General features: G+C 35.4%; 1 protein-coding gene across 2 annotated transcripts in view; it reads left to right on the top strand.

The window, feature by feature from the left end:
* The window catches only part of LOC137386908 (protein spinster homolog 1-like), a 32517-nt gene extending 18739 nt beyond the window's left edge, over positions 1 to 13778 (top strand). The window contains exons 8-13 of one of the 2 annotated variants that reach the window (XM_068073128.1): positions 1202 to 1397; positions 4323 to 4388; positions 4928 to 5026; positions 7722 to 7884; positions 11378 to 11467; positions 13408 to 13778. In XM_068073128.1, coding sequence (XP_067929229.1) covers positions 1202 to 1397; positions 4323 to 4388; positions 4928 to 5026; positions 7722 to 7884; positions 11378 to 11460 — 607 coding nt within the window. In that variant the 3' untranslated portion in view covers positions 11461 to 11467; positions 13408 to 13778. Of the gene's footprint in view, positions 1 to 1201; positions 1398 to 4322; positions 4389 to 4927; positions 5027 to 7721; positions 7885 to 11377; positions 11489 to 13407 lie in introns of both variants that reach the window. The other variant, XM_068073127.1, reaches the window with a different exon arrangement.
* Positions 13779 to 14793: the final 1015 nt, after the last annotated feature.

Raw genomic sequence — 14793 nt, 5'->3', positions numbered from 1 at the left:
AATGTCCAAGCTTAATGTATGTTTATTGTTAACATTGTTAATATATGTTAATAACAGTTAAACTTTTCTATTGTATCTAGTAATCATTTCCAGTATCTAGTCTATCTATTAATGAGCGGTATTTACTATTAGTAGCACCTGCATGACATGTCAAAGGCTGTTAGAAAAAGCAACATGTCTTTATCATTAACTTTTGGTTACCTAGTTGATGTTCATTAGGCACTTCCTGATTGTCGTAGTTTGGTATTCCATAGCAATGGCCCAAATCCAAGTTCAAGTAATCGGTAAATATTGATGTCATAGTAATATGCATAGCGTCTAAACCAAGTAATCATTAAAATTGTCCTCTGAAGCTACAAGTATGCTGCGTGTAAGGGCTGATGATGTTGGAATTTAGTGATGCATGCCTACTGATATTCTAAACGCGTTCAGATATAACCTGGAGTTTTAAGATATATTAGGTTTAATCCCTAAGTTCTTGGTGTCTTTTTAAAGTCATTAGCTGTTAGTGATTCTCAACATGACCCCATAACTCCTTCCCATATGGTTTATAGCATGATGAGATAAAAGGTCACTTGGTCAAATATGAGTTTTTAATCGTTCTGAGCGTTTTAATTACAATCAAGTTTTGTCGATTTTAATCTTGAAACATTCTGACAGCCAGATCACCCTAAACATTAAAAACAATTGCAAATGATATAAAAATACCACTACTTTCTGATAAAATCTACTAAAGTTTTATGTACATGTAAGTTTATCTTTAATATCGAGTCGATTGGTTGAACTTTGTGAACTTTCTTACAAAGCATTGGTTCCTAAAAAGCATTGGTTCTTACAAAGCATTGGTTCCTAAAAAGCATTGGTTCCTAAAAAGCTTTGGTTCCTATAAAGCTTCACAACCAACATGGTCTGAATAGACATAATGGACAAAAACGTTTTCTGCCGTGCTCTTGCAATAATACATGCTATCTGGTAATCATACTAGCTCTAGTTGAAGTGTCAGAAGGGACTCTGGGAGTTATTCTCTCAAAGAAAGATGGCGCTCTGTTCTGAGTTTAACAGCATGGAGTATCCATTTCTGGTGATTCTGTTGGCGTATCTAGAGGATGGCATCCTGACAATGAACCTTGCTCGGGTGCTCAAAGTGTTATGTTATTATTATATGTGATGCTACCTGAATATTCTCCCGATTTTTTTGCAGGATATCTTTAGATTTTGGTTTCGTCACCTGCGGAGCTGGCGTTATTGGTATACTATGTGGAGGGGCGCTGGCCTACGTAGTAAAGAAGAAACATGCTGGAGGAGATGCTCTTGTATGCGCCCTCGGGCTAAGCTCATCCTCCATCTTCCTTTTCTTTGCCATATTCTCGCTTACTTATACCGTCTACGTGACGTGGGTTAGTAGACAGCTTATATAGTTTAGGTGGGAACACAATCTATGTAAGATGGTGAAATATACAGTTTATCTAAAGCGTTTGAGCGAAAGTTTTATCTCTATAATGTGGGTAGGTACTCAGTCTACATGGCTGATTAGACCTAGTATCTGTATAAGGCCTGAAGGGTTTTCACGGGTTTGGCTACAGAGTTTACATGACATTTTTAGATGCGCAAGTCTGCAATTTTTTTCCCAATCTATGAGTTTGTCCTTAATTTATATAATATAGTAGATGCTCCTATAGTATACGCCCCTTTAGTAAATGCTCCTATAACATGAACCTCCTTTTTGGTAAATTCCACCGAGCGTAAAGAATTTGTCGAGTTTTTAAATTGTGTTACATAAAAAAATTCTATATAATGTAAAGCCTTAGATCGATGTAAGTTTTCCAATTCGAATTGAATGGCATGAATTGAATTGATTAGCATGAATTCCATAGTTAGCCTTCAAAGTATCATTTTTCTCTCTCGCTTCGTAAGAAACAAATCTCTTATTCTTGCCTCTAACTCTGGCTTCGGATGGCCGGATAGACAGACATCCTGCTTTTTGTAGTGAATTTGTATTTTTCTTTTGCTTTATTTTAGGTATAACAATTTTTGTTGTTCGCAGCATGTTTTTTTCCTTGCAGTGGTAAAAAACAGTTGGAAAAAAATCAATTTAAATTGACATTGAAGGTATGCACTTCTCTTAACTGAACGTAAAATTAACCCTAAACCAAGTGAAAGTGACAAGGAAAAAGAGAAAAGCTGTTGATACACTAATACCACAGTTACTTTACAAAATTAAATTAAAAAGTCAAGTTTAGTTTTTTTTTCGAATAGCCGAACGGGTGAGTTTAAGGCAGTCTAGGGTGAGAGTACATATATTTTACTGGTTGTATAACGTAAAGTCCCTATAACGTGAACATTCTCGGAACGAATTATTAACATCGTAAGAGCGTCTACCGCATAGTAAAATTGTTATAGCGGATGTCTACTGTATTGTATGTTCAGGAACATTGTCTATTTCTCTACACTGGTTTAGGCACAAAGTCTGCTTGATACTTATGTTGGTAGCTAGGTGCACAATCTTACTGACTTTTTAACCTTTATATATATATATAATATATGTATAAGTGGAACTTCACTCTATAAGTGGAACTTCAGTCATAGGAACTATCATGTCTATATATATATATATATAGACATGATAGTCTATATATAATATTATTAATAAACTTCATATATATATATATATATGAAGTTTATTAATAACTACAGGTTAAAATCATTACTACTAATAGTTTCATGCAATCGCGTTGCAATCTTCTACTTGAAGATTGCAATGTGATTGCATGAAACTATTAGTACCCTAGGACACTTATATTTCGCTAGTATTTAGTTTCGTAAGTAGCATACAGAGTAAAATTTCGCTGGAACTTAATTTCGCAGCTCTGATGAGTGCGAAAATATAGTGATGTGAAAATAAATGCAGTGGAACAAACATTAGATTCCTCAGGTCCAGTTCACTGGTACGAAATATTTTTTAATTTGGGACTACCGTACTGTTTGGACTATAAACCGCACCTCTATATAAGCTGCATGTGCTTTATTTTCCAAAAACGATAATAAAACAATACATAAGCCGCACCTTACTATAGGCCACAGAACTAAGGACTGTGCTTTTTAACGTGGCAGCAACTATGCCATTTAAAACGGAACAATGCAGAACGGCACAGTTTCGTATTATCCGACGCTTTTTAACTTAGTGCCTAACGGGACAGTACCGTGAGGCATTGTTTTGTATTTTCTTTCACAGCTAGAAGTGCACTAATTGGAGATTCCCATTAGTGCGCCCTAGCGGTGAAAGAAAAAGCCACAGAATAAGCCACAGTGATTAGCCGCACCCTTGTAGGCCTACCTATAAGCCGCATGGCTCAAATCATCAGAAAAAAGTAGCGGCTAATCGTCCGAAAAGTACGGTAGTTTGTATTTGTGAACCCCAGGTAGAAATGTGTAGGCGAGATCAATAATGCAATTTGATCGCTTGCTGCAGTTTGTTTCCTGGACTATCAATGACGTCAAGGTCCCTGCCGCAGTGACTGATGTTGTACCAATATTAGAATTCAAGTATTTATAGCACGCGGTGCCGCGGTGGCCATGGCCCCGGGTTGTTATTGCTTTTGGTTGGTAATAAAATTCATCACCACAATAATTATTATTCAATTTTATGACTTTCCCTACCAGACTGTCATCCTCATCAGTTACAAATTCAATGGCAAAACTAATATCATCATCTTCTTCATTTGTCTAGGCTTTTCCAAAAAAACTTATTATCTTAATTTGTTTTGCCAAGCTGCTCAGTCGGTGTATTAGCTATAATGAGTTTAGCAAAACTTGCCCAATGAGCCAACCACACACGAAAATTGCCTGCATTTCTAATATGACGATTTTATTGTGAATATCAATGAAGAAAGCCATTTATTTTCGCGTTTTCGCTCGTTCGTTGTGATAGTTTAGTTTCGCTCATGAAATTTTCGCGAAAGGCTGTTGCCGCGAAAACGCGAAAGTTAGATGCCGCGAATACATAAGTGTCCTAGGGTAGTAAAGATTTTAACCTGTAGTTTTTAATAAACTTCATATATATATACACATTGACAAGAAAGTCAATGCACATATATATTTATTTATATATATATATATATATATATATATATATAAAGCAATTTAATGTAGAGCACACATTTTATGTAAGATAATTTTTCCTTAACATTTGTAATATGTTCTATTAAATCAGGCATGCACATAGCTGATGCATGTTTACTGGTGGAAGTAGCTGTTATCTTTTTCCTGTTAGTCTATTTACATACATATACAGCTATTAATGGCAAATGCATTTTTGATTTTAGATATTCATATTTGTGGGTATGACTTTGGTCTGCATGAACTGGTCTCTCTCTGCGGATATCTTGTTGGTGAGTGTTTCTGTACCTAAATACTAGCTGCCTTATTTCTATTGTTTTAATCTATTGGGTTTAAAGCAAATATACCTGAACATAAGCTTTTCATCTCCCTGGGAACCCAATCTCTCATACAAACACTTTTCTGATCCTGAACTGGCCTATGATAGCTCTATGAACTGGTCTATGATAGCTCTTTAAACTGGTCTATAATAGCTCTATGAACTGGTCTATGATAGCTCTATGAACTGGTCTATGATAGCTCTATGAACTGGTCTCTCCTGGTCCTTCTATGATTATTATTTTGCATTTAATGTTTTAGTTGAATGACAAATTTATTAAATGAAATAGTTGTGACATTAGATTTTTATGTTTTAAATTATAGTTTGTATTTAAAATTTTACGTCGCTAGTATTGTGCTGTTTGTTCTTTTCACAAGTTTTTTTTATAGAAAGAGAAGACAATTACTAACGTCAAATTTGTTAGTTATCAATAGGCAGTTGTCCATGAAGATTCACAGCTCATTTACCAAACTTATATGAATTGTGTTTCAGTACACGGTAGTGCCTACTCGGAGGTCAACTGCTGAAGCATTTATGAACTTTGTTGGACATTTATTGGGAGACGCCGGGAGCCCATACTTGCTCGGGTTTGTAAGTATCTCTTACGGATATGAATAAGAAAAGTTACTATGTAGGCAGTAGCAGCTAGTCGTTATTGGTAGTATACTGCTAGCAAACTATTTTACATGTAGTTGTACAGTTAGTGGCCATTCACTGTTAGTGAGGGTGTTAGTCACTCTGAATTGATCTTTTGTTGTTAACTAATCATAGTATTATATAGCAGAGTGAGTTGTAGAAATAAAAGAGTTTGTATTTGTTGTCTGTGATTAACAGTAGTAGGACTAAAAAGTAGGACTGCATAAGGCTTGTACACACTAGTGCTGCACGATATCTTTGCATGTACATTTAATTATTTGGTCTCTAAATATATCGAATATCGAATATTGGAGTTGTTTTCTTTCGATATATAGTGTTAGGCTTTAACATGAACGATATAAGAGGATATTGATTAATATCGGTTGAAAAACAGGAGTTGTCCCCTATTTACAATAAGGAGAATGGACAACTCCAGTTTTGCAAAATAAAATAAGCCGATATTTCGATAACATATCGACTTCGATATTCATATCGATTTGAAAACTGACCCAATATAAAATCATCCACTGAAATATATCGCCACATCGAATTATATCGCTTTATCGTGCAGCACTAGTACACACTATATTGTTGTATGTTAACATTATTCACACAATACTCTCACAGGCTCATCCATGTTTGCATCAGTGAATAGTCTGCAGTATGTCTCATTATAAAATGCAGTCACAGAAAAGATAAAATTCTAGTCTCGCAGCTACTGTCATGAAAGAAAATTTAAGTCAAGCAACGGCCATTCACAATCACCAAAGCGGTGCACATTACTCAGGCCGTCATAGATACTTGGCAAACTATCGAGAAATTTTGACAGCCAGATGTATCCGCCTTGCTTTCACGGTGCCATCAGTTTACGGTACACATACAGTAGTCAATGAATAATTGCTGAGATGACAACTCCGACAGACGACGATATCGTGTGAACTAGCCTTTCGAGACTATTTTAATAGGGTTTCCTTTAGGTAAAAAATGACGACATTGAAGTCGGAATCATTACGTTTTATTCATGCTACTTTTGCCTCAAATGAAATAAGTGTGATAGTGGTAACCTTGTCACTTCATTCAGATCATAAATTTTTTTGGCGAATTTGACTGGACGATTTACCATTACTGAATGCGATTATCACCTTATTTTTGCTATTAATGTTTGTTCTCTGAGAATGAATGCCATTTGGTTTAGCTTCGGGTGAAAACTTGTTTCAAACCTTTTGCGGCTTGAGTTGACATAGAGGTTCTTTGAAAACATCAATGCGATTGTCATGGGGCCAGAGCACAAACAGCACAGCCAACAACATCTCAGATTCCCAATGGAATGCTATTTAAAGCATACCTGTACTCCTTTAATAACATTGGATCATAGGTAGTAATAAAATTCACACCGAGTCGAAGGAGTCCAGTTCAAGTTTATTACTACACGAACACTTAGTTTCTGACTCTTTTGACCAAACATCCTTTGATGCTCTCAATAGGCTATTATAAGCATACGACTAACAGTTGATCATACTGCATGTATCATTAGAATACGCAGTTCATAGTCTTACTGACATGTCGAGTTGTAATTGACTTAAGCAGAATTCAAAATTCTATTTTTGTTTAAAATTTATATACAAGTTTAGGTTTCTCATCAGCTATTGAGATGCAGCGCACCTCGAGTTACGACATTCCTGTTTTACGGTTTTTTTGCCTTATGATGTGCAACACGATGTTTTTTCGCTCCCTTATTACGCCATTTTTTCTTACCATAAGATATCTACAAAAATGTCTCTCGAAAGTCAAATTTGGCAGTCTGTGTGCTGAATACGTCGGAATTACGGAGATACCGATATGCTATGAGACGAAATACCTTCCACAATGCTTGAAAAAGATACGATTCTCACTCTCTCTCTTTTTTCAGTTCAGTATTCTTCCTGTTCCGTAAAATCTTGATATTGCAAAAAAAACGAAAAATAGTGAAAAGTAAGTGAAAGTAAAAATTTATTTGTTATTTGTCATTTTATTGTTTAATATAATATTTCCTATAAAATTTAATTCATATATACATTTAGGTATATAACTACATATATATAAAACTTTAATTTGTTAGCCTTAGCCCCTAAGATTGATAACATCGTTAAAGGATGAAGTAGGAATATGATTACCATGGCAACAAAGCTAGAGTTACTAGGTCAATTATAAGTTAACTATAGATACTAAGGCTGCTATATTATTTGGTTACTAATTTTTAATATGTACAGTTTGTGCATGTGCGCAAAGGGTGTTTGCATTAAATAATTACTATAGGTTTCTACACCACTCTATATAACATTTGCACCTTGCCATTTCAACACCGGTACAAATTAATGTTGTACGGCGGGGTACACTGTATTACATTTTCTAGACTCGGTTGTGACAAGGACAATTTTATGGTTAAAGTTACTAAAATATCAAAAAAAATTATTTTTGATAATTTATATGAAAAAATCTCTAAAACAATACACGAGTCATGAGAAAATGTAAATAAACGGTTAATAATCATTGCCTTTCACCATGTTTAGCCAGGTATTGTCTAGAGAGGAATTTATGTGCCAAATGGCAGTGTGGTTTACAGTAGCAATGTTACTTACTGGTGAAAGTAGTTATTTGTCTTCTCTTGTAGCTCTCGGATCACCTCAAGGCTGAATATAAACTTACCTCATTTGTGTCTATGCAATATTCTCTCTACACGTGTTGCGTGGTGGCCATGCTAGGGGGCTGCCTCTACATCATCTGTTCCTTTTACATTCCTAGTGATAGAGCCAAAGCAGATGCCATTGCCCACGGTTAGTATTCGCATGTCTGTGTAAACCATCATGAAAAACCTAACCAACTCGCTGTTCATGAAAACTCGCTGTAGCTGCTCATGGAAAACCTGCTCTAGTTAATGAAAAACCTGCTGTAGCTGCTCATGGAAAACCTGCTCTAGTTGTTAATGAAAAACCTGTTGTAGCTGCTCATGGAAAACCTGATGTAGCTTTTTGTGAAAAACTTGCTGTAGCTTTTCACGAAAAACCCGCAGTTATTCATGGAAAACCTGCTGCAGTTATTCATGGAAAACCTGCTGCGGCTGTTCATGAAATTTTACCAGAAGTTGTTGTATGAAACGTCTTGGTTTGGAGAAAAGTCTGCTGGTCAGACAGGTTCTGACATGTTGGACTTCAGAGTGCTGCAATATGCTTTAATATGTTGTTACAATTGTGAAGGGATGTCCTTGGGTTGTATTATCTTGAGTCTGCTTCAGAGGTGGGCACTTGAGCAGTTGTGTTATGAAGGTACTTTGACAGCCTGTATGTCTATGCTTGCCTTGTACTTGAGGGAGTTAACCCTTTGACCGGGTATAAGCCCCCCAAAAACAATCGAAACTCATGTAATTTATTTTCGAAAATTCATTAAAATTGGTATTTTATGAACATGCATAGCTCAAATCTTAAATTTATTTCTATGAACAAAATTTTTTGTACATAAACATTCATTTATATATTTACTACTCAAAAAAATACAACCATGTGCAATTGTTCCTGTATGAAATGCTTGGAAGTTTTTTTTTTGGTAGAGTCAAACGCTATAACGTAGCCGTGCGAGCCACCATAACAATCGTTTTCTCTGTATATTCCAAGTATATTAAAAGTCCAAAAATTTTACATCTTTTCTACCATTTGAATTATTTTTATTCTGATCAGACAAAAAATCACTAACGATCGCAGGATCAAACAATATTTTATTTTACCGTTTTGAAAGTCGAGCCGATGTTGACTGGTTTTTCCAACTTTTATTCTTTTCCAAGGAAGCGCGATTTGTTTAGCTTTTAGCACAAAGCAACGCCTCTCAGATAATCGTTTCATATTGTAAATCATCGACCGATATCTTGTTGATGATATTTTAAACTTACTAGTGTTCATATCATTTGTTTAACTTTACTAGGCGACATCTTTATAAACGTCTACCGAAAGGGACATAATGTCGTTTTCCCACGCAATCGGTAAACGACATTTTGGTCGTTTCCCTAGCGAAAGGGTTAAGGATGAACTCACAAAAGATTTTAGTGGATTTTATCAGAAAGTGTGGGTATTTTTCTATCATTTGTGATTGTTTTTGATGTTTGAGGTGATCTGACTGCCGGGATGTTTCAAGATTAAAATCGATAAATGAAAATGCTCAGATTTAAGCGAAAGTGCGATTATGAGGTCTATAATTGCAAAGCGACTGACAGAAACGTTGTTGGTTGAAACGTGTAACGCTTCAACCTGAACTCGATAGGTTATATCAACCATCGCAATAGATATCAACCATCGCAATAGATATCAACCATCGCAATAGATATCAACCATCGCAATAGATATCAACCATCGCAATAGATATCAACCATCGCAATAGATATCAACCATCGCAATAGATATCAACCATCGCAATAGATATCAACCATCGCAATAGATATCAACCATCGCAATAGATATCAACCATCGCAATAGATATCAACCATCGCAATAGATATCAACCATCGCAATAGATATCAACCATCGCAATAGATATCAACCATCGCAATAGATATCAACCATCGCAATAGATATCAACCATCGCAATAAATATCAACCATCGCAATGATATCAACCATCAACCATCGCAATAGATATCAACCATCGCAATGATAACATCCAGTGACCTCATTTGGCATGTAATTTTCTTCTGAGCATTTTAATTGCGATCATGTTGTATCGATTTCATTTAATCTTGAAACATCAAATCTAATAATTTAGAATGGTGAATGTTGTATATGTTGATTAATGAATTTTCTGTGTAAAAATTACACACGCGCCGCTAAGCATTCAGTAGTTTCATATTTTTACAGTCGTGTAACTGTTCAAAAGCTGAAAAGTGATTTATAGTAGGTGATATATATACGTGATATAATATATATTATTGCAATAACATGTGTTATATTGGTATACTGTAAATATTAATGTATCTATTATATTTAAATACATATACAGATAGTTTAAAGAATAGGTTGCACTTAGTTTTAAGCTATCCGTTTCAAGTGATCAGTTGTTTCTCTCATCAGACTGTACTCAAGAAAATAATAGATTTAGCTCCACGCTTTGTGTTTAGCTCTTTTTGTTAGCTCAAATCACCTCAAACAACAAAAGCAATCGTAAATGATAGAAAGATACTTTCTGATAAAATCTACAAGAACTTGTGTAAGTTCATCTTTGGGGATGTAGATTTCACTTCATTCATCTCATAGCAGCTACACATTACTATTAGTTCTCATCTGTTAACATCGGTATGTTGACCCCACCCATAATAGCTGCGTCAAAGTTAGACTCTTAAAGGTTGACTTGCAACAAAATTCACATTACAGTTATTTGATATCAAAAGATTTACCATGTCTTACTCTGTAGCGTTGTAGGTGCAAAATATGTGGAAATGTGATTACAAGCTCTTAAAAGCTCAAAAACGAAAAGCCGCCGTAGATTGGAATCTGTTTATTTCTCTGACGTAGTCATGACAGTTTGGTTATTGTCTTGTCACGTGATGTTCTCACGTGAATTGAAAAGCTAATAAAAAGCTCAATATAAAACTTATCGTAGCAGTAGTTTATGACAAACACTTCGGGTTTTACCGAAGACCCCGTATCAAATATAGATGCTCGCTACTTTACAGTTTTTTTCGGCTTGATCTAATCGTCAAGTCGTAATCTGATCATGTGACCTAATACTTCGCAAATAATTTTTGCAGCACTTTTCGATTATCACAGGTGACCAACAGGCTCGTCTTGATTATCAGACAATGATATGTACTCCTTCGAGGTAAGGTTAAAAAATTAAATGAATTTTTACAGTAAGTTATAAGATATCAATGCTAAAATTGACAGCATTACAATGACGATAAAATAGACGCGTAAGAACAATAGACATGGTTTTATTGAATGCGTGAAGTATATTTGTGAAAATATTTTGACGAATAAGGTTGCATGAAAGTGTAAACAAGTTACTTGTTTACACAGCCATCTCCCACAACTACGTCACATTTGAGCCGTTTTGGAAAGAATCCAAACTACGGCGGTCTCGTGTGGCTGTGATTAACTGTTCGTTTTTTAGCTTTTAAAAGCTTGTAATCACATTTCCACATATTTTGCACTTACAACACAACAGAGTAAGACATGGTGAATCTTTTGATATCAATTAACTGTAATGTGCATTCTGTTGCAAGGCAATCTTTAATTAAGCTGTTTATGTAGACTGCGTGATGTGATAGTCAGTGTTCAAATGTTGGCAGGTGCCGAGGAGGAACGCGTCTCATCTCAGCTCACTAACAACTATGAGGGTTTGCCTGAGGCTGACGACGCACCACTTCTCTAATCATAATGTTGGAGATTCTGTTGCTCTAGTAAGGCTACAGCATTCTATATCTGTGCACTGAAACGTCTGTTTCTGATTGTCTTGGTATATGAATCGTCGACTGGAATGGTCGACTCTCTATTCAAAGTAATTTTCAATATGCAATGTTGAAACTTTTGTCAAGCGCCACAGTTTTGTGAGGGAAGTAAATTCGCTCTTTAAAATTGAAAAGAGACAAATAATGAAAAATATAAAAGTTCAGTTCGTGTGAACTTCACCTAGTTTACATTAGATTAAACAACACCCCTATCTACACCCCTAGCAACCCAACTATCTACAACCTTAGTGACCCTCTATCTACACCCCTAGCGACCCCCTATCTACACCCCTAGCCACATCTTCTCTACATCCCTTTTTACCTTCGAATCCTCACCTTTATCATTACTTTAGGAAAGTAACAATAAATCTATTAATTTTTGCTCTTATTGCTCTCATATATATCTAACATTTACTATGATTTTCTATAACTAATAATGAAATAATTTATATCTGACAAAAATAAATAATTATTAATCCATTAAAGTCTATTTATTCTAATTTAGTCTATTAAAAAGTGCACACTTTTAATTCTGCGTATATAAACTACTAAAATATTTTATTTTTAATATTTGTTATTTGATATGGTTTGGTGACCTTTAACCCTGGTGGTCTAGTGCGCCAGAAGTGACCATCAGAAGTGCTGTTGGAAGTTATCAATAAATGGTGTTTTTTCAAATTTCATCTATATTATTTTTCCGAGCTTATTCTATCATAAAACACAGATAATAACTATGTGCACAATTATTCTGATATGCTGGAAGGTGGTCGAGTAGCGGAGGAGTTTGGTGTCAGTCTACCAAGTTGAATGTGACGAGCTCGAGTCCCGTGGAAAGGATATTTTATCGGAACCTCTAACCGTCGCTTTGAAAAGACACACAGACAGACACTGCACTTATTATATGAAAGATTCATATTTGATATCGAGCTTTTATGATGTATTTTATTAAATGCATGTCTGGTTATATAAAACATTTATCAAGGAGTTGTCATAGGCGACTGAGCTATGAGCTAAATAAATTGAAATCAGTATATTGTTCTGGGAATATGTGCCCCAACATATGACAGTTTTATCATACGAGTTACATTTGTGTGCAGAGATTTGACTGTATTTGAGTAATAATAAACAACTTCTTACTAGAAGTGTTCCACTGCACTACTCCAGTTGTTAAATTATCCTAATAATTAGCTCAGCAGTATCAATACAGTTTACCTTCATTAAAATGGGTCCGTTATTCTGAATATCAAAAAAACTGACAATTCTCAACATAGCAGCTTCAGTCAAAGTGCAGTTACGTTCAAACAATTGATAATCAGTTAGTTTTCTAGCAAAAACTCTTGTATAAAACTAGTTTTATAAGTCCAAACAAAATGGTTGTAATACTTTTCTTAGACGGAAATTTCCGCAACCATTTGCCATTACAGGAGTTGTCAAACCTTCAATGCTATTTTAAAAATTTTCTCAGCTTAGAATTTCTTTGCTGAAATTCTGTCTACATAAATTCTGTTCACAATCGTAAGCTTTGACGCTAGTGATAAGCATTTTGAGTAAATATTTCTATGTTTAAAGATAATTCATACATTTTTTTTCACCATATTCTAACATGGCCATACACAAGACAGATATATACTTTACACTATGTTTATTTGTATTTATACTATAAAATATTTAGCCTGTGAGACAAAAATGAAAGTAGATTCAGTATAGTATACAGTATATAAAGCATTATATATATAGGCCGTAATAATCTGATTTTTCCTCTATATATAGACCAATATATTTGCACATCGGTAGAACTGGACAATAGGCTAAATCGGACCACCCACCACCCCTATTAGTCTGTTTGTAACTAAGCTTTGTTTTCGTTGTAGATAGATGCTGGTGCTGTTCAGTGGATCTTATTGGACATTAAGTTGTGCATGTTTGCTAAACTTCGACCTTTATGCATTATTATTCAGCTTGTCCTTTTCTACTTTTTCAATACACTTTTCTTATATTTTTTACCATTTCTATGACGATGAGATGTGTTGACTATGAGATGACGATCGAATGTGCCAACCGCGGATGATCAATTGTAAACACGATTAATAGGCCAGCTAGATATCTCACAGTTGGTTCTATTGCACTTATAATCTTCCATATCTAGTCATCTGCAGTTTTTAATATTGAGAAAGTATTTTATTGCAACTACTGAAGCTTTTGATACTCACTAAAGTTGTTCAATAAAATAACATTCTTTACATCACCAACATACAGTTACAGCACCCGATGTGTGAGGAATAATGGAAATTGTCTCCTTTTCATTCAGTAAATTCTAGAACATCGATGAACGCGCTGATGATACCGTCTGCCTAAAGACCTTTACTATTCACGGAAAATGGATAGCAATATCAGCATACATGTATCTCCTAGATGGCACTGCAGTAGTAAGCCTGCATGTGGGTTTGACATCTTATGCACTCAGTTTGTTCATATGAGCTAGTTTTTACTGGCTAGTACATAGTGAGCTAGCTAGTACCTAGTGAGCTAGTTAGTACATAGTGAGTTAGCTAGTACATAGTGAGCTAGCTAGTACCTAGTGAGCTGGCTAGTACCTAGTGAGCTAGCTAGTACATAGTGAGCTAGCTAGTACATAGTGAGCTAGCTAGTACCTAGTGAGCTAGCTAGTACATAGTGAGCTAGCTAATACATAGTGAGCTAGCTAGTACCTAGTGAGCTAGCTAGTACCTAGTGAGCTAGCTAGTACCTAGTGAGCTAGCTAGTACCTAGTGAGCTAGCTAGTACCTAGTGAGCTAGCTAGTACATAGTGAGCTAGCTAGTACATAGTGAGCTAGCTAGTACATAGTGAGCTAGCTAGTACATAGTGAGCTAGCTAGTACCTAGTGAGCTAGCTAGTACATAGTGAGCTAGCTAGTACATAGTGAGCTAGCTAGTACATAGTGAGCTAGCTAGTACATAGTGAGCTGGCTAGTACCTAGTGAGCTAAGCTAGTACAGTACATAGTACATGTAAACTGGCTAGTACGTAGTGTAGTGGCCAGTACATAGTGAACTAATACCTAGTGCTAATACCTAATGTACATAGTGAACACAATTGCCATGTAATAAACATATACTGAAGATGGGTGCCGCGATGCAAGTTTGGCTATATACCAACATTGGCAAGATGGGTTTATATTCTTAAAAACCTGGGATACGCTTCATATGAAAAAGAAGACATTGTGTAGGATTGGTTTACCCAATTGAATAGCTATTCTC

This window comes from Watersipora subatra, chromosome 2 (assembly GCF_963576615.1).
Source record: "Watersipora subatra chromosome 2, tzWatSuba1.1, whole genome shotgun sequence".
In the NCBI taxonomy this organism is placed as follows: domain Eukaryota; kingdom Metazoa; phylum Bryozoa; class Gymnolaemata; order Cheilostomatida; family Watersiporidae; genus Watersipora; species Watersipora subatra.
Note: the sequence above shows the minus strand (reverse complement) of the source record. Positions and strands in the feature narration are given on the sequence as shown.